Below are 21,368 nucleotides of genomic sequence, written 5' to 3'. Positions count from 1 at the left end.
TGTTATTGACCTTCACTCGCCTTAAAGGTGATTTGCATATGCATGAGTAGCAGTCCCAGTAGAGTGCCTCAGAGTTGGCGAATCCAGCTAACTTGGGGAAACACACTCTAGAAATCTCTGTTGCCTTTGCTTTCCTGTGTTGCCCTTTGAGCTTGGGTACCAACAGCACCAGGGCCTACAACTGCAATGTGGAGGCTTCTTTTACTTTTGTAAAGAAGGGTACAGTTCAGTCTTTGAAATGATTGGATTCCAACCATGACAATCCTCTTTGGCCTTCTCTTTGATCCTGACCCATAAACTCTTGATTAGCTTGGCTCTCGTTATTATTAGTAGAGTACCATGTATTTGAGCTCCTTAATGTAGAGGGCTAAAGCTAGCTAGTCAAATAAATAACACAGCAAAAGCAATTTCTCTGTTCGCTTTGGTTATTAATCAGACCATCTGGAAAGCCTATTAATTCAGATTTGTGTCACTTCAGTTGATTTGATTTCCCCTGTTTTCAAATGGTTGCTCATCCTCTCTTCTGAAAACATTTTAAATGTTAAATGTAGATGTAGCGTATATTGCAAGGCAAGTAATACACATTTCTTCTCTTGAAATAGCTTCTGGGAGTATTTAACCTTTTTCAGGCTATTTTAAATCTTTGTCTGAACCTGTTCTACACTAAAAGAAATCATCGGGCTGTGTTTTTGTGTTCAAATCATTCTGAAGAGGTTCACTAATAGAATATGTCTTATATTTAGTAAATGTAGTAGCTTAATATTGGGATGAAGCACTAACTTGTGTAAAATTGTTGTGCAGCACTTCTGCAGAAGGGACCTCAGATTCTTTACAGCTGGCTCATATTTCAAAAACGGCTGGAAATCTTCTAGGTGCAGATTAGGAACTCTTATGACACTTAAAAATGAAAAAATTATACTGGGTCTTAAATTTTCTGTTTAATTTGTCTTGGGCAAGGACAGATTTTGCTCTGAGTGTCTAAAATTCATTCTTTTTAAAGAGTTAGATGCCCAGGTCTTACAGAGGTTGGCGTTTTAATGTAAACATAATCAAGATCTTTGCATGACCGTAATGAACAAACCTTGGAAAAGGCAGTATTTAAAGTCTGATACACCATTCACTTGAATTAATTTAAAAAAATGTTAACTAATGTTTGATTTTCCCTGTTCGATAGCAAACAAAAGTGGTATTCCTCTTAAAGCCATATAGTGTTACTTATTGAGTTTTATTCTTTTAACTTATTTCCTGAAAATAATTGTCAACTTGCTTTGAATTGAAGGAGGTACCTAAGCAGTGTAGGTGCTTTGTTCAGTTACTTCTATGAATTCCCTGATAAATGTTAGGGAATGATGATGGCTGGCCACCTCCGCTTCTGTTGATGAATAGAATAATTAGCTGTACTCTCATTTATAGTAGCAAAATAATCTGTTGGTTTCAGTATAGCTTTTAGAAGCTGATCTAAAATGTCTTTCTGTCATTGCGTTTGATACCAAAATATGAAACAGGATTGTTTATTTGGTTTCTCAGCTGAATTTGTTTTAAGGCTGTTTTAAGGCTACCATAGTCTTGAGGACTACATTGCAGTGTTAGCGTGATTTAGTGTTCTCTGATAGAATTTATGAAATATCACTAAGTAACTTAACTGCTTTTTGTCTGCCTTTATGAGAAAACTTCACACTTTTCTTATTCCAGAAGAGTGTGTGAATGCTAGCACTGAAATCAAAGAATAGGTGTAACTTCAGTTGGAGTAGGATTGTGGTCTGAGTGGCATCTAATCAATTAATGAAAACTAATATTGCCCTTTCTAGTTGATGGAAAGAAAAGCCGGTTCATACATCCAGTTTTTTTAGTTTGACTGAACTCTTGATTTGGCAAATGATTAAGAAATAAATTCTAAAGAAACTGTCAAATCTTGCTACATGAGGAAACCAGCAGTAGTAAATGTGTTTGTCCCAAATTGTTCTCAGTTTGGAATATACTATAGAAAAGAGGCAGCAATGACGCCAAATGCTGACATTTCATTGAGAAGTTCTGTAATTAAAAGTGTTTGGGTATTATTTGTACACAACTCTGTTTAAGCTTATCTACTATTACTTTCTTACCAAATTTGACCTTGTCACCTTCTCTTTCCCCCAAGTCTAAGGGCTAAATTCTTTTGGTTCAGATGTCAATTGAATTCTGATAGTGCTGGTAGGGTTGCTAAGCAGTGTAGAAAAATTAGCTAATGCTAACTGATAATTAATTTTATGCAATTATTAAAGAAAGACACCAGTGCAGAACAGCAGTCTGGTGGTGGGATTTCCTATCTGAATGAGAAAAGGATGTGCTGATGTCTCCTCCACATCATGGGCTGCTCTTACTGACTTGTCTTTTTTAATCTTTCCCATGGAGAAAAAGTAGTTTCTTCACCTCATCAAACTTTTCTCTGCGGCCATGATCCTGATCTTTGATACTAGTCTGGAGAGGCAGAAGGGAAGTTGTGATAAAATTGGAGTTTGCAGCCCCATGTACGTTGTGTCTATGTCTGTCTGCATGAGAAAGAGAAATGACCACAGATTGCGGAGTTGCCGTACAGTACTACTCCTTCCAGTACTTTATCAACAGTTGACAGCAATACTTTATGTAGACTAATGTTGTGAAATCCGGAAAAGCAAAAAAGTGTTTCTCTTGAGAAGGATTTTTTTTTTTTTTTGCTTCTTCGATCGCCTTGCTGAAGAGGTTGCACATTCATTGAGGTTGCAGTAATCTCTTTCTGTGCATTTTGCTGTGCTTGGTGTTAAGGCCCAATTCCAGGTTTGAATCTCCTCCAGCTACTGCAGTGAAACATTTTATCTCCTTTGTTTATTTTTTTTCTTCAGTTAGTCAATAGGCCAAACTTTAACACAGAGAGTTTCATTGCAAAGGTAATTAGTGTTAGCTGTCAAACTCTGAAGCAAGTTTAAGATTGCTGGTTGCTCCAGTTTCAGTTCCCAAACATGTTGTGTTGTCCTCTCAGCAGTGCACTGTCAGTAAATGTGCAATATACATTGAATAAAAACTTACTTTGATATTTTTTTACATAAAACTCTATTTGCTTTACTAATGCTGTTAGTTGTTCGTAGAAGAACAGTATTGGGTTATCAGAAATACTTCAACAAACTTAAATTTTCATTCGAATTAAGGCTTTATTTATTGAAAAACTTGTTCCTCATCCTAACAGTGGGGGTTGCTTTTTGGGGGTGTGTCCACTTTTCAGTGTTTTTAACCTGTAGCCAGCACCAGAACTGCCTCATTCAACCACAGGTGTGGATGTTTTTTATTTTTCCTTCCATTGCTTGTTATTTCAGCAGGTTGCCTGTATTGTTGACTCCTCTACCCCATTGGCTACTGTTAACAGGGCTAGGCTCTCCAGGGTCTACAGTCCACTTCTGCCGCTCTGTGGTACTGTTTGGATGCTTCATGGGCTGTTTGTAATGACATTCCCACCAGGAAGCATAGATTTGATTTTTCTCCTGTGACATAACTCAGATTTCTTTCCTCAGAGCTGTTTGGTGAAGACAAGACATACTGCTCTCTACTTGAAACGAGCATTGAGGAGAGACGTACTGTATAACCGTGCATAATCGGAATTAAAAAGAGACTGGTCTTTTACATGTGTGTGTTGCACATGTATAATATATGTAGCCATTTTAGCTGGTTAAATGATTTCCTCCTTTGCTAAGTGTATGTACAAGCCCTGAGTATTGCAAACAATATCAGTACTATATTGTGTATTTTTGAATGTAGCTGTGCTCTCCATGTGTTCCTTGTGCAGTACCAGTGTCCCCCCACGTTTTTTATTCACCTAATGGGAAGGCTCATGAAGTCTGAATGAGACTTAAGTATTGCTTTTTTTGAATTTGGATTTGACAGGGTCAGGTGTAATAGTAGCAGGCGATTTATGAAGTTCGCTGAAGTCAAATGATCTGATGAAGGCAGAGGATGTGTTCCTGTGCAATGCTCTCCAGTATTGTTGCTATATGGTATTTTTGCTTTTTGGCTATTTTTTGCCCCTGCGTGTATAGAGTATCAGTACAACTTTGAATTGTCATGAATAAGTAGGTGAAATCATAGTATTGTTGGCACTGTTACTTGCATATACCATGAAAGTAAAGCCTTGCTGCAGGGGGATGCAGGCAGGTGAGATTTCCTTTGGGGGAGCAATGTCTCTACCGTAGCTTTTTCTGCAATTAGTCATTTATCCGTACTGTGTTTGTTTTTCTAATCTGTCCATCACTGTGAGATGCTGGGGATAATGTTCTGGGCGCGCTTCTAGCAGTGAAGGACACTGACAGAGATCAGTGCTTTCCCAGTCCTTGACATGACATCTGTGTATCTTCAACACCAAATTACATTGGTGTTTCTTCCACCATATTTTACTGTGAATCACAGATAATTGTTTCTTGTCTACAGCTTTTCAGGTTCTTTGTTTGCTTTCTTTCCTGGGAGGATTTGCAGCTGTTCTTGACAGATTTCAGTTATTTTATCTCCTTTCCTCTCCCAGTGTTCACTTGCATTTTTTCAGGGTAGATAGTCCGGTTTTAGTCCAAATATTGTTTTTGTAAATATGTTGGTTAAAATGTATCAATATGAGTCACCGTAATTAAAATTGAATCATTTGAGCCATCAATGAGGGCTTCCAATTTTGTTAGCTTTTGTGTATCTAGCTTTGAGATTAATTTATTTGTTTAATTCCATGCTTTAGATCACTTGGTCTTGCAATGGCACCTCGTGTGAGATTTCTTCAAAAAGCTCGGAAACAGCTTTGTGCAAATGAGGCAGCTGGTGGGATGGATCACTTGAAGGAGACAGAGCAAAATGAAAATACCGTCTCCTTGATAAACAATGAAGGAGTGGAGAAATGTGGGACTAATTTCAGTGGAAAAGTGTCTGTTAACAAAACAAAGGAAAAGGAGAGAAGGAAAGAGACTGAGGAATGTTCTGCTTCCAGTGAAGATGCTGAGAGTGGTGAGTCTGAGTCTGAAGAGGTATCTGAGGAGGAGGAGGAGGAAAAAGAAGTTTCTGTACCAAGTAGGGTTCCAGACGCAGACTCCGTACAGTTCTTTGAAGAAGACGACGATGACGATGATGATACTAAAGATCTTGACTTGCTGACAGTGAAACGACGGGATGTTTTTGGTGTGGAAGCTAAAGATAATCCAGCACCGGTAAGTTTACTCTTAGTAAGGCTTATGAATCTCAATGATTTTATATTGGACATAACTCCAAATATGGAGGAGGAGAAAAGAGAAAATTTTGCTCTTAGCAGAATACTCGATTGAATCTAGATGTGTTGTCCATATGTATCAGAAGTCAGAAACTGCTACCAAAAGATAAATAGTGTGACTTACACTTTTATCATTTTATGTAATTAGCAGAAAGTAATTTTATTTCCGTAATGGATATCCTTGTAGTTGCTTTAATTTATGAATAACATTATTTGAATACCTGGGAAGTTTTGACAGTTTTAATTCTTATTCCTTATTAATTTGCTTGTACCTCTCTAAAATAGCTGCCACTTTCAGTCATAATTTTGATGCTGTACAGCAGTTTATGGCACTGGGAACCAAATTGCAATACATGATGAGCCACTTCCCGATACAAATTGTAACAAATGATCTTTACAGTAGTGTAACCTTCAAACCATGATTTTTACTTTCAACAGGACCTTTCCTATTAGGAACCGAGCCAGTATCAGAGAGAGAGAGAAAGTGTATGTGCACTTCTTGTAAAGCACAGTTGTAAAGACTTATTAAAAGTATTAATGTAGATCTTTCATTTCCTTGGCAAGTAGCTTTATAATTCAGGATTTCTCTGTGCTTAGTGTTCTGAGAAATGAAGCTTTCATTTAATCTTTAAATAAAATATTATAGTAAGGGTAGGTTTTTAAAATTATTTCTATAAAGAAGATTTGGTCCGTGCATATTGTGAATTTTTTGTATATCCTTTGCTATCTAGCAACTATATCTCTGTAGTAAAGGGATCCAAGTGAAATAGCCATCTGCTTCAGCAAGATGTTTTTCTGAACTTCTATGCATGCGAGGGGAGCCTCCTGTTAAGCAAAGTATTTGTTTTTCCGACTGGTATTTTAAATCTTTCTTTTTCTGTGCTGTTACTTAACAGCACAGGGCACTTGTCATGAACTTATGCTAATCAGCCCACTAGCTGCATTTATAAGCAGCATCTTCCCTTTAGTGAAGTGTTATAAACTGGTTTTGTCAGCTAACTTTGTTGAAGATGAGCAGTTGCACAATAACCCAACTGCTGCCTGCACTCTCTCCTCTGCTGTGAGAGGCTGCCACAGATTCCCATCTTCTCCCAGAAATATTGGAGGAGGATGCTCCCGGAATTACCTTTCTGTTCCTGTTATTCTAAGCCTGAGAGATCCTGCTGTGACACAGCTGCTGCCTAACAGTAGCTTATATTTCTTAATAAATTTCAGTTTCATGTAGAAAATATATTGCGGCTTTAGAAACAGAGTAGAGTAAAGGATTTCTGCCTTCGTTAAAAAGTGATGTACTCCCAGCTTTCATATTGCTCTCACAGTTATCTGTGCTGAAGTGCACAGGCAGTTTTGTTTTGCTTTAGTGTGTTGGAAAGTGAATGGGGAAGTTTTGTTCAGGAAATGGTAAAAGGAGAAACTTCGATGTAGAAGAATGAACAAAAGAAATTTTATGAAAAATACCAGTGATTTAGAAAGTAATTTGGAGCCTCACTAGGTAACCTTTTAATAGTTTTCCAGCATTAAACATTTATAGGTCAGTTTATGCTCAGGCAAATCAGACATTGTTTTCTGTGATTCAGTGTTGATAAACTGCAACAAGGGTTAGTGCTTTGTACTCGATGCGCAGGTGTGGAAGACCTTGTATCACCTTACACCTCTTGTTCATGGGGGCGTAATAATGAAATATTTATTCTTCTAAGAAGCTGTGAACAAAAAATAGAAAGCGTCAAGATCTGTATCATTAAGAACTTAAATATACTTTAAATAATCTCCTACAGAAATGCCTACGGTACTGCGGTATGTAATTTTTAGAAATCAGAAATGTGTACTAACTGTGGGAACTAGTCTTGATCAATGCATATGGTAGTGTGGTGTTTATTGCCTTATGTTACTGGGAAAATTGTTCATATATTGTGGAATGCTTTAAAGGTAAGGATTTTATTTTCAGTAGGAATAATAGAATAAGGTTTCTTTCACTAACCATGTATTATCTTTTAATGTTTTGGTATACAAATGCACACAATAGAAATTACATAGAAAGATTTGGGCGTCGTGCATCTTTTATTTCATGTGTATATATATAATCTCAGCACCACATTTTGTGGATATTAAAAACAAATTGGTAACTTGCAGCGCTTTTTATATTCTTTTCCCATTTGTTTATTTTCTGGCTAAAGGTTTTGAAGTGTTTATTGCTGCATTAAGGTATTTCAGTTCATATCTAAAGAATGAGGAAGAACTGATTCCTCTGGGGTGTGACAAGCACTGAGCAGCAGTGAGTGCCGTTTTCCTGTGGCTGTGCCTTGTGCCTTGGAGCATCCTAGGGAGGAGCCGGGAACCAGTTTGATTACAGTGTACTGGATCATGGCTGTATTTCTAGAATGAGGCAGTGCATTAATTAGTAGTATTGACTGCTGCAGAGAGTCTAGGAGTATGAACATAGAGTGTATACTTGGCTAGATCATTTAGGAGGTTTTCTTCTGTGCGCTAAACAGATGTCCTGTGGAAACATGAATGTGTGATCATCTAATTGGGAGACTATGAGTATGCCCACAAAGGTTAAATTCGGTTTGCATTTATGCTTTTAATGTCTCTGATTTTGCAATTTCACTATTCTTACATTATGCTTATTGTTGACAGCAAAACAGTCCCACTGCAATTGTTGAGCTTCACGATGTTTTTGTAAACAGGAGCATTACGTTCAGCTTCAATTTTTGAATAGCTATTGTTAGAGACACCATGGCTTCCTTTTCTTGATGTCTTCCCCAGCCACTCCAGTGGAAGATGGAGCAAGGGGAGGTGTTGGGCTGGCTCCACGTATCCTGTGTGGTGGTGTAGTGCCCTGGTGGGGTGGACTTGCCCATCTTTGTAACAAGGGGAGGGAACTAGGCAAAAAGAGCAGGCATTATTTAAACTGCTGATGGAGTAGAAGGGGATTTGTGTGACTTCTTAGACCATTTTAGTTTTTGTTGAATATCTGTAGTACCCAACTTGACAGTGAAAGGTAGGTTCTGGTGTGAAGTGAGACACATCCAATGTTAGTTCCTCTAATAGCATGACTTGCAGCTCGATTTCACTCTTCTTTCCCTTTCTTAGTGTGGCCCTTGGCCGCCTGCACACTCTGTCTCTGTCATTTTGTGAGAACAGACAAAAAGAAAAATCTGTTCTTTCTGCACTGCCGTAGAAAAAAAAAAAACTTTGGATGAGGCAAAAGACCTTGGCAGATACTACAATTTTGTTATGAGCTTCTGAGCTCATTTTTTAAGAAGTACTTACTAGCTGCCCTATTTATGATTTTTACTTAAATATGTCAGGATTTTTAGCTGGTAACATAACTCATGGGACTTATTTGGAAGTACAATGTTCTTATGCATAAAAAGAAGGTCAGCTATACACATAGAGCCATTAGCAGATATGCAGTATTTAGCTGTTGTGTTAACATTATGGAAATTATTTGTTTAAAGTGTGCTTAGCAATACTAACAGTATTGATGTTGCAAAGACTGTAAGTACTCCCTGGTTACAAACTGTGTTTTTAATGCTAATTTTATGAAATTGGTTGTTGCATTTGGAAATGCAAAGGCTATACTTCTAAATACAGTTTGAAATTTAAGTGTATTTAGAACTAAGATTAAGCCTATAGGATTTTTTTTCTTGGTTTTGTTTGAACTTAAATTTTAGTCATTTTGTCAAACGTGTTGCGTACTTTCAGACTTGTCTTCTGCTACAGGATTTTCTGGTTTAGGATAGAGAATATTAAATCACTGAGATCTTAAGACTGCTGTGACTCCCTCCTTGCTCCTGATTTATGGACCCCTAAAACTCTTCAAGTGGGGTACTTACTGGGTGCTTGGGACACTATAGTACTCATAAGCTTACAGAGGGCTGCCTTAAATAGTACTTGCCAGTTCCTTGGAGTTAGTCTGGACTCTTTGAGAGTCTGCTGTTTTAATACTGTGGCTATTGAGGGAAATTCTCCTGCATATCATGGTTCTGTCTCTTGTTACCACCCAGAGAAATCAAAATTAATTTTCAGAGTTGTGATTCATCTTGATTGCTTCTCTTACATTGGCTTTTCCTTCTGAATGGAATCTCTCTCCCTCTGTTCCATGTTACGAGAGAGATTCTTGACAATCTTGTGTTTATATACTTAATCTTTCCGTGTCAAGCGTCTTCTCATTCCTCTTAACAGCTCTTACTAGCTCTTATACTTTCATATTAGTTTGGTGTGACTTTGTCTCCACGTTACTCTTCAGGGGGAGAGAGAAAATGCCCAAAGGAGGGAAGAAGCGCTGGAGTGAGCTGGCTGGCTCTGGTAGCGGCGTTGCTTTCCTTTTGGATAGCCCTCTTTGCTTTTGCAATAGCAGTGTGTTGTGTCCAAGAGAAGAAAGCTGCTCCGGGCATCCCGCTAGCTACAAAAGGAGCATTATTCCTTGGAGACATGTTGCAAAGCTAGCATTCTGGCAGAGAAAATACAGAAGTTATTTATTTTGAAGTTAAATAAAAGTCAATACTGTGATGCATTATATACCATAAATTTTCCTTCCTACAGAACGCAAGTGCCTCAGGTTCTCAGCCTAGTAACAGTGTGCTTGTGTATTTCTAGTTGAATTATAGTAAGTAATGATTTATACGAAGTACAAAATATTTGCATACAAGTGAAGTAGGCCTGCATTTGGCAATTAGCCAAAGTGCTTCAAGAATACAGCATTATGAAAAAATATCTTTTATCAGCCATGAATGGAAATGAAACCTGCTGATGGTACCTCAAGCCTGTTTATGCACAGCAGCTAACAGGGAATGCGTTCCACAGAGGGATGGAAAATCACATTTTCTTCCTGTGCAGTTTCAGTACCTTCAGTACAACCAAAACTTGGTTTTTAAGAATGTCTATGATGTCCAGTTATAGTCTATGAAATTTGAAAAAGTCTTGTCTTTCAGGAGTGCTTCTGTAAGGTACACAAAGGACAGAGCAAAAACACTTCTTCGTATTCTTGAACAACTTTGTGTTCTTAGACAACTTCTGCTCTTGAGATTTGCGGGCTGGCTTTATTATTTTTAAGTAGAATGTTCATGACTGACTTGCTAGGTTAAACTGTGTCACAGAGGGTTTTCAAAAAGGGTCTTTTGTAAAAGCCCACAATAATTTTTAAACACCAGTTCCATAGATCACATACTGTTTTAATCGTTCTTCACTTCTGTCTGCTCCACATCCATTTTCAGAGTTCTCTCTAATGATTCCTATTTCCATTATTTTTTTAGCAACTTGTGTAATATATGAGAGAATTGCTGTAAAAATTTGAGTTTCTTGCACCTTTAAGGCAATGTTCCAGATACTTGTGTCAATCCCTGTGATATTTAGGAAAACTGGAAAATCTGTAGGATTAAAATTTTCTGTGAGTTACTGGTAAGCTATATATTTCAAATAAATGGCTGCTATATATATCTCAAGGTATGTGTGCAGCATAAAATGGTTGTCCTAAATATTTTTAATCATGGTTAAGATCTGGATAGAAAGTATAATTTAGGAATTCTGTTTTACTATCTGCCCTTATCACAGATCTCAGCTTTCCGTATCATAAGCTATGGAGTATATAATTCAGATGTCCTGGGCTTAGCTTCTGTGAAAAGCTTTACATTTGAAAGTGCTTTTGAAGTATTGTGAACTGTGATATTTTTGACATCCATCCATAGTCCATCTTCTGGGCCTCTTTTGCTTTTGTAAATAAGGATCTGGCATAGAGAGATGCCACGTGTAGGGGACTTGCTTTGAAGGTTTTCATTGCAGCTTTTTGAAAAGTACCTTCTCCTTTGAGCCGGGAGAGGCTCCCCCAGGTCTGGTAGGAGTTGTTCACAAGTCGGTGACTTTTCCAGCTGGCTGCCATGTGCTGCTTGTCTACTGGAGCAAGGGGGGGGTGTTGACAAGTTAGTAACCACTGTGGCACACTCCTGAACGGTGCCACCATTTTATCTCAGTTACTGAAGCTGTGGGTTAAAAAACAAATAAAAATCCTTAATTCCATATGCTGTCTGAAGCAGCCTCACAAGTTGTCTTCACTCTGCTGAAGCATCACATTGTTTGCTGTCCTAACGAGAGGAAGCTCTTTTGCAGCGTGTTTCTGTGGCTGATATGTACTTTGAAGTACTTTGAAACTCGTGTTTACCAATGTAAGTTTTCAACATGTTGTTTAGCGAAGATCTTGCTGGTGGATTGATGGTTTGCACAGGGCAGACTATTCCTTACGTGCTCAGGTTTCAGGAGCTGGTGCTAATTCAGGTTTCAGTGAAGCACCCTTTGTCTTGTGATTGAATAGACCTGAAATGACAGAGATGCGTGGTCTTGTACCTCAAGAAATATTAGGGTACTGTATGATCTAAAATGATTCACTAAAATACCATTTGTTAAATACTTCTAGTAGGTTACTGAAGCCTACAGTAATACCCACAGTTTTAATTGTGCTCAATTGCTGATTTATAGCCTTCTTTAACATATTGCAGCAGTTTCATAGATGAGGGTGAGCCAAATAGTCTGCATTAAAACTGCCTAGTTGTAATCAATATTCTCTGAATCCATAGGATTTGTAAATTCTACAATGCCACAATTTCCTTCAAAATCATTACTGCCTGAGTGCTTGCTGAGTGATGGCATTGGAAATATTTATAACGATGACATAGGTTTTGGATAAGTGATTTTCCAGAAGTTGAGTGCTAAAATTGTGAAATGCTATTAGAAATTATACAGCACTAATTTTTAAGGAAATGCTGCTTCCTGAAATAGTAATAAAGCAGACCTACTAAGAAATACATATCCGGAGTTTCCTGACTACTGTCAGCACAGTGGGTAGTTAAAATTATGAGAATTATTCTTTATTGTATATGTGAATGTATTCTCTGATACAGACATCTGCTGCTGGAGAATTGCTTAACAAACTACCCATGCACATTTTACACAATATTTTGGGGCAGACTTCTGAATTCGTATCTGAGCTGTGTAATTTTTAGCTGGAATCATTTGATAATTATGAGGAAAAAAATGTGGTTTTGATGATGATTCATCAGCTGTTAGCCAAAAATGAGTCCCTGGGTAATCCAGTACAGTATCACTAACGTGCAAATTGTAATTTAATGACTATTTTAGAAAGGAAAAGTATGTTTAGTACACAGTTTCCAAATAGTGACCTGCTGACTGACCAGGAACTAGGCCAGTGATCCCAGAAAGTGTCCTTGGTCCCATGGAGCTGATGGTCCTTGTTTCCATGAGCCTTTGATTGGTCCCAGCTGAGCAGAGCTATAGAGTTGGCAGGGACAGAGGGGAGGGAGTCTCTTACCTTCTGCAGCCTGGGCTCTCTGCTCTCCCTCTTGGAATGGAGAAACAGCTACTGCCTCTGGGGATAAAAGTCTCTTAAAGGAGCTTTGTTTTGAATGGGTGAAACGAAATTAAAACAGGTAAGGCCACAGCCTCTAGCTTTATTTCAGTCAAAAATAAATGAAGTTTAAATTGCTTTCTGGCCAGCCTGGCAGGGGAGTCTTAGAGGTCTTCCCATCCTTCATTACCTGCACCAGGCTGTTCCTTTGGTAGCTCTCTGCTTATTTCAGTGCAGGGCTGTTCCTCTCCTTTGCCTGAGCTCTGTGTGTGTTTGTTCCTCCAGTGGGAAATCTTGATGTGGCTGATGCTGACAGGCTCAGCAGCATAAAAGGACAGTACATATTTCTGTCTCCGTAGGTCTCTTGCTGTCTTAGTGGAGAAATAATGCATCTACCTCATTAATTTTGGGGAAATACTATTTTTGCAGTTATTACTCTTCCCTGTACATAGAGTACTAGTCAGGTTTTTGTTGATCTGTACTTCTCAGTGATGTTCTTGCATTGGGCTTCTTTATAAAACCATTAATGCAGGGCAGGGGGTCTATCTGGGGAGGTTGCAAATCCCAATGTCACTCCTAAACTTTTTTTTTTGTAACAAAGGGAGATAGAAGAACAAGCTGATAATCCTAAAATGGATATTAACAGCTGCCTTCAGCCTTTCCATCTGACGTTTGTTTACATTAAGATAAACTGAAAGCCAGAAACGTACCTCATCCACAGCTGTTTGTGGACTTGTAACACAGGAGGCAGATGTTCTGTTAGGGTCCAGCCATGGGAACTCACTGCTTTGGGCCTGCAGAATCGGGTATTCCTCGGTTTGCTCGTGCATTTTGGGAACTGTGCTCTGATCTAGAATTAATTACATCATCTCTGCTGAAGAATAAATCACTGTGAATTCTTGCTGTTATTTCCTGCAATGTCTAGTTAATGTGAGATTGGGCATGGGAAGAGGGCATCTTCTTAGAACACATCCTGGCTCCTTACATGTCCTGGCTCAGGGACAAGTACTCTGTTTGCAAGACAGGTATTCACAGTGTTTTCTAATGTCCTGTTAAATGAGATTTTCACTTCAGGTTGAAATTTGGGATTCACTTGAATTGGAAATGGGAAGTATATTTGCAGAATGAAGTTAAAATGTGGAGTCTTTGTTTTCATGGTGTTTCACTGCCATTTGTGGAGTAATCTTAGAGTCTCAGATAAGAGACTAGTGTGGGGGTTTTTTTATTATTTATTCAGCAGCTGTGGGTCATAGTAATTTGTTACTTTCTCTAGCTTTTGATCCAATAGCTTCCCCAACGATATTCTCTGGAAAGTATAAATAAGTTCTTGTTTATCTATTGATTTTTATGGTAGTTTTAAAAAATAAGTATACCATCTGCAATATAAATATGTATGCTACATGCAAGAATTACTTGATAACAAAAAAATAATGACTGGTAAGCAGAAATCAAGAGGTGCTATTACTGTGGTAGGTCAGTGAGTGTTGATGCAAAGTGTATTTTTCAATTAGTGGACTGAAAAGAGAAATACTCATTTCCAGCTTTAGGACACAAATTTTGAATCGGTGTTTTTAGTGCATACAGCTCTTAGACCCGTCTAGAAAAAGTGTAGGAAGAAGGCGGTGTGCTGTAAAAGAAAACTCTGTAAATAGCTGTGACAGAAGCTGTTGGGACTGATGTCAGGAGGGGACTGAAGGGAGAAAGGAGGGATAAAGTGAGAGACCAGAACTGAGAGGCCGGTTTTGTACAGGGCTGGCAAACGCGTGAGGCGTCTTTCCAGCCTGATCCTTGGGGAGCCTGTAAGATACTGTTGACAGATTCCTGTCTCTCTTAACATCACGTTTCATGAAAATCTATACTAATATTTTGCGCTGATTTTTTTTTTTTTTTTTTAAATATGTGTCAGTGTATTGCTGACTACCACAGTGTAGAGTATTGACTCCTCACCTGGTATGTGATCCCCGCTCCACTCTCCTTTGTTACAACTCCTTAGTGCTACAGTAGTTACATTTAAATATAAATATATAGATATGTATTATATATATGTATATATACATATATATGTGTGTGTATATATATCTTATGTATATATAAATATACATATTTATAGTATATATTTTATACATTTAAAGGGAAGCAGTCCTCCGGTCTGACTTCCCTGGATGTCATATCCCTGATATTTTACTCTATTGCTCCTGTATTGAATGCCAAAACTGAATTTTGCTTAAGTGCATCTTTCAAAATGCATCCTATTTGGATCTGAGGGAATGAAGAGATTCAAAATCCTCCCCTATTAGGAACTTTTTCCAGTGGTTTTAAGTAATTTTTTTGTGTTGCATTGAAGAGGTCAGTATGAGATTGAAGAATAAAGGCAGTAGAAGATATAGTAAGAGGACAGCAGCTGAAAATAAAAGCATTCCAGTAAATATTATTTTGGCCTGCAAGAGAGACTCTATTTTAGCACAGGGAAGAATGTGAGAAGAAAATGTGATGCTGTTATGGAGGAGGTGAATGATATGATATAAATTGAAAATGCAATGTGCAAATGCAAATTAAGGCAGCATTTAGTTGAGGGACACTTTGTTACTGAATGTTATCAAATGTTGCAAGTAATTTGGAGGGCATCCCATAATTCCTTACGTATGTGAAGGGTGGTGTGGGAGTTGAAGGTTGAATATTTTGGCTGACTGAACTTGAGTAAAATTTCTGCTCCTTGCTGGTTCAAGTATTATAATTAGCTCAACAAGGCAAGCCTTAAAATAAAAGTTTTATGTACCACACATGAAGGTAATTTTTTTCTTTCATTTCAAGATCAGCGTTTACTCTAAGCCAAGGAAATATTATGTTTTCATTAGCCACTCTTGTTCTTGTGGCTGTACTTTTCCAATCTTTTTTTTTTTAATGTGGGAAATTTAAAGCATAAATTACTTTGACTTCTCTCCATTTTCAAGAAGTATTTTATTCTTTGTAGTGTAGCTGAATTTTTCAGTGGGTCATTGAAGCTAATCAATCTTGATATTTCTCTGTTACTGCTAATCTTCTTTTATAGTTGGAAAAATAACATCTTCATATTTTATTTTACCTCTGGACACTTTTTAAGCACTTATGAGCAGTAATAGTCTTCTAAAACATTTCATGATGTAATGCAGAACAGCTGCTAATGATTAAAACTAAGACAGCTATAATGGAATATTTACTGGGTAAACTGAGAACAGACTAACAAGTAAATGGTGGTATGAGAAATGCTGAATTATTCTAGTGAAAAAACACGGGAGAACGGAAATGCAATTTTAGATTGAGTCTGTCAAGTGTGAGCATCTCAAATGAAACAAGTCTTGGCATGTTGTTTTCAACTTTGGCTTTAGTTGCTGAAGTAACAGATAAAAGGAATTTCAAATGATGCTGCTGTTACGTACTCACCTCAATGTCGTGTAAGTGCTGTGGTCTCTGAAATGGGTAGGGCTGTCCTGGCATCCACGCTGTGCTGGAGTTGGGGTGGGTGGTAATTGATGTAGTTGAAAACTGATCTCGCTTGTCCTTCTTTTCTATAGGTCTTTGGCTAGATGAGTTTCTGTACCAGCATATTCTCTTGTTCTGGAACTTCTTGGCCATAATATCTACAGTCAGGCAATTCCTCAGATATTTTCTTGAAAAAAGATATTAAGTAAATCGGAACAGATCTTATTTTACTTTTTGATTTTTGTTCCTGTATGAACCATAGGAGGGAATCTAGAAAAGGGCACATTCTCTGCTGGTGCAGGATGTTTGCTACCAAGTTGATACAGCAACTGATATATCAGTTAGATAAGAAGAATGTCTAAGAAGATACTACCCCCTTATGGTGAAGGAGGAGGGACTTAGGGAGGAGAATGTTTGGGCTGTTGGAGTTTTGTGGGGGTGAGGCAGGTGACAGACTGGAAATAAGTTGGTTTTTTCCTAGTTTCTTGTCTTTGCCTGTGCAGGGCTGTGGCTGTGTCCCCGTGGGAGGGGGACAACGTGCTGCCACTGCAGGGCTGGGGCTTCTGTGGAGCCAGTCACAGCTCCTTCCATGGGCACTTGGCCTCTGCCACTAACGAGATTGAGCTACACTGACAGTAAATATCTGTGCCTCCTTGGGTCACCTCTGGAGGTAAGGCTTTATGGTAACTCTGTAGGTGGTAGGTTATATGGCAAGTCTGAAGGTACTCATCCAGCTAGATAACAGGGAGTTAATGGCAAGGATTTTGGTGTTTAAAATGGAGGTTTAAAATACTGTTGCTTCTAGCTCTCAAGTCTGAATGTGAGGAGGAAACTAGGCCAAATTCACAAAAATTAGCTAAAGACATTTTTATGTACATATGACTGTGTGTAAATAAAGCTTTTACAGCTACAGTATTATTAGCTCTTTCCTGAAGTTATTAATCTGAGAAATTCAGTGCTTCTAAAAGACATATTTCCAACTAAATCAGTTCTCATTTTTGCAGCAGGAAGGCTCAAATCTGCACTTAAGTATTTCTATCAAAAATAGATTAAATATAGATTCAGATGGATGTTCTGTAGAGGTACATATTCAGCGGGTTAATGTTTATATTAAATATTCAAACTTTAAAAGCTGGATTATTGATCAAAGCGTTCTTTTCCTTGTATGCATTTCAAATAGTCTTCAGTGATACTTGTGTAGGGTTCCAGAGGACTTTGGTTGTGTTGGGATGTAACCTAGAGCTCAGTACCTGGGTAGGAGTACCACAGGAAACAGCATGCCAAAAGAAAGGGGAGGACCCTGATTTTCCAGTTTGAGGCGGGTAAGGGGAAGCAAAATTGTGAGCTAGGCTAATAATGTTGCTACAAAATGATGTAGATCTGATCTTGATGATCAGAGGGATGGAGCACCTCCCCTACAAAGACAGGCTGAGAGAGCTGGGGTAGTTCAGCCTGGAGAAAAGAAGGCTCTGGGGAGACCTTATAGCAGCCTTCCAATATCTGAAGGGAGCCTACAGGAGAGCTGGAAAAGGATTCTTTGTCAGGAAGTGCAGTGACAGGACAAGGGGTAATGGTTTTAAACTGGAAGAGAGGAGATTTAGATTAGATACTAGAAAGAAATTCTTTACAGTGAGGGTGGTGACACACTGGAACAGGTTGTCCAGGGAGGTTGTGGATGCCCCATCCCTGGAGGTGTTCAAGGCCAGGCTGGATGGGGCTTTGAGCAACCTGGTCTAGTGGGAGGTGTCCCTGCCCATGGCAGGGGGGTTGGAACTAGGTGGTCTTTAAGGTCCCTTCCAACCCAAACCATTCTATGATTCTATGAAAATCAGTAAAATGTAAGTATTTAATTTCCAAGTGGCACATCTACTGAATTTGTTTCAAGAGTAAACCCAAACTTTCATATTTTTAATTCTCTTCAGCACTTTTGATCAATTCCTTTAGAATTTCATCCTCCTTGAAATGTGACGGGCATTTGTGATTCACAGAAAAAGTGCAATGTATTGCTGGAAGCCGTAAATATATTTGCAAAGAGGTATGAAGCTCTCAAAGCTCAAAAGTATCTTTACAGATGTCGGTGACCAGGGCTTACCTTGGGAATGTTTTATGAGGTGGCTCAGCATAATAACAAACCAGTTGCTCAGATAGGGACGACATGAAGTTCTTCCCAAGTATAGCTGTGTGTTTGAGCCTAGTGACATTAATGTGGGGTGACTCAAGTTCTTCAGTCATGAGAAATTATATAGCGGTTAAGGAAATTTTAAGGTGGTGGGAGAAACCTAGGTTATTATTTTTAACTGCGAACATGTAACAGATTTATTTTGCTGTATTTGGTTTGTTTACTCTGAGTACATGTTATAAGCTCATTTTCCATGCTTTGTGAAAATATTCTTTTTTGTTACACAGAGGTTGCTTAAAATTCATTGAGCAGTTCTGTGTACATTTATGTCTGGTGTTTGTGAACTGGGTGTCTGTAGCCCCTGTAGCTTGCATTTGCAAAACGGTGGAAAACTCTTGAAGGTCAAAGCCTACGTCCCATGATAACCTGCAATGTGAGTATGAACAGTGCATTCAGGCTTTTTGATCTTATCCTTTCCTGTTTTATGTATTCCTTTTGTATATCTTAACAAGGAAAAGCTCTAGATTTTTATCTTTGGAGTGCTCTGAAAGCGGGACTTCCTATCCTGCCCAGATCGATGAATTATAACTGAGTTTCACTGTCTTTAGACAGACTTTCGCTGTTCTCTTACCTTCAGCCGAGGGGCTGAAATCCATCAACGAGAGCAATTTAGGGCTATCTATCATCTGCCTTTTCAAACCGTCCTTCCTGAGATCCGGCTGGAGCGTACAGCTACTGCGTTCGCCGTGTTCACAGCCTGAAAGGACTTGGTACAAAATAGAAATTCAGTGCTTGTGCTGTGAGACCTGGGGCATCTGAATGTCAAACTCTATCTGATGAAATTGCATCCTTCTCCTACTTTAATAGGATTGCGAGGATAATATAGTTTAAATTTATAGTTGTCATAAGGATATGGTCGGCAAGTAGATCAGAGATGAATTGGAATTGACCCTGTTTTCTTTTCTCTTGAGTTAATTTACTGACTTACTAAGCTATCAGTTCCTCAGGATTCAGTGCATGACTAAGTTGTGTGACAGGCTGGGTTGTCTTAAACTGTTTAAAAATAAAATATATGACGTATATGCATATCATACTTAACCTGTATATGTTTTATATATACAAATGCATATAATGTCTAAAGATTATTGTATAAAATATTAATTTATATATTTTTCATTTCATGCACATAACATTCATAAATATATATGTATGTGTATATATAGGAAAAATATGTTACCCAAATACTTCTACCTCCAGCATCTTTCCTGAATAACCTTATTCTTGAGTCCCTGAACTCGGCACATATTTTTATGGGGCTAACTTTGCTAATGTAAGTGGCAAGAGTCTAACAATTAACATTTAAATTTTTGTGGTATGTCTTACTGTCTCAGCTAGGAGTACCAGCACATAACAGGAAATTTTGGGGGTTTTGTTTTGTGATCATCTGGAAGATGTGCTCTTTTAGAAGGCGATCAGCAAAGGCTGCAGAGAAGCAGGGTACACCTCTCAGGCAGTATTTGTATTGTAGGTATTTCATATGATGGTTATAGGATAAACTTACTGTTGTACGGGAGCTGTGCCTCGTTTTCTGTTCCCTTCTCCCTTACTTCCTCCGTGGTGTTTTTCCTTCCATCGGTGCTGACTCTATCACAAATGCAGGAGTTAGCTGACTCGGGAGAAAGAATTTCTCACCAATCATTTTTCTTTGTGCAGAAAGATAAATCTGCCGACTCTCCCAGCCTTGTATTTATTCTGAAATGTTGGTCGTTAGATTTTCTGGAAAGAGAATGAGTTGATACCATCTTGAGCTCATTTTTGTATGTAATCAAGGCCAGATGCAAAGATTTCTTGTTCATCCCAGGCTACAATGGTAGGTGTTCTTGAACGGCTTCTCAGGAGTAGCTGTAGCAACGTAAGTGATCCTGTTTATCTTCTGATGTAGGTTGAGGTGCTGGAGGATAAGGTTTATGTTATCTATGACTGTGTATGGTAATGAGTAGCTAGACTTAAGAAAAAACAAGTCATCCTTTTTGGGTTATTCAACCTATGTGTGTTTTCCTTCAGTGTAAGTGGTTATAGTTAGTAGCTTGAACTTCTGTGCATGCCCCCTGTGCATCAGGAGCGGCAGAAGTTGTCTTCGTGCCACCAACTATTGCTCAATGTTAGCTCTAATTACTTACAGGGAGGGAAGGGATTTGGGGTTTTTGGTTTTGTTTGTTCTTCTAGGCAAATTTCAGAGAAGGTAGTGCTCAACCAAAAGGCATATACAATAATAATATAAGTAAAAGTATGTGAGGAATACTAAATTTTTGGAGAGAAGGCAGAAACACACTGATAGATAAACAGAAATGGAAGTTTGCCAATGGCAATTAGAATTTTTAGTTCTTCTGGGAGATGAGTTAATTTAAAATGTATGAATTGTTAATACTTCACCTTTTTTATTCTTTATTTTGCGTTGGATATGCTAATGGAAGTTAAGCCAGTAAAACCTACTTCTGTTTTATCAAAAAGCTGCTGCAGTTGTCAGACATGATTTTGTGAGCATCTGCCACTTTTAATATTGGGTTGGCAAACCCCCAAATTGGTAATGAATAAATGAATTCTAAGATCTTAACGGGCTGTGCTTTTATCAGAAGGCTTTGGTGGCTAGCTGCATACACAACAGGCAACGCTTCCTAATACTGAGTTTGGGCTAATTAGGCTATTCTAATACATGGGTTGTTGATGAAAGCACTGAAAACTTTAGTTGAAAGAATCTTAAACAACCAACCAACAACAACAAAAAAAACTCAACCGAAAAAACCCACCCAAGAACCAAGTCCCTCTTGAGATTCAGATGGAGAAGTATTGCTAATCCCAGCTGTGCATGGGAGCAACCTGCCAGCTGGCCCAGGCCCGGATTTCACAGCTGACTGCTGTAGGCAGAGGGACGAGTGCTAGAGACAACAGGAGACATGATTTTTCATACTGCTGAGGGGGGGAGTTGGGAAGAAGCACATAAAATATTGTTTTTTTGAATGGTTGCTTGGCATAGAATGAGAAAAAGCTGAGGGAGCAGCATCCCTTCGTCTCCATGCAGGCGCTGCCAAACAGAGTGCAGCGAAGTTCTGCATTGAATAAATGTGGCTTTTCAGCAGATGAACTATTCAGTTCTTTAAGCTATGAAACAAGATCCCTTTCAGTGT

The 21,368-nt window shown here is 38.5% G+C and overlaps 1 protein-coding gene across 2 annotated transcripts in view; it reads left to right on the top strand.

Moving 5' to 3' along the window:
* Positions 1-21,368, top strand: part of DDX10 (DEAD (Asp-Glu-Ala-Asp) box polypeptide 10) — a 184,870-nt gene that overhangs the window by 55,962 nt on the left and 107,540 nt on the right. For both annotated transcript variants that reach the window (XM_014966204.1, XM_014966203.1), the window contains exon 14: positions 4,724-5,186. In XM_014966204.1, the coding sequence (XP_014821690.1) occupies positions 4,724-5,186 (463 nt within the window). The remainder of the gene's footprint in view (positions 1-4,723; positions 5,187-21,368) is intronic.

The sequence above is a fragment of the Calidris pugnax genome, unplaced genomic scaffold (assembly GCF_001431845.1).
Source record: "Calidris pugnax isolate Ruff unplaced genomic scaffold, ASM143184v1 scaffold20, whole genome shotgun sequence".
NCBI classification, from domain to species: domain Eukaryota; kingdom Metazoa; phylum Chordata; class Aves; order Charadriiformes; family Scolopacidae; genus Calidris; species Calidris pugnax.
This window is presented reverse-complemented; position numbering and strand designations above follow the sequence as displayed.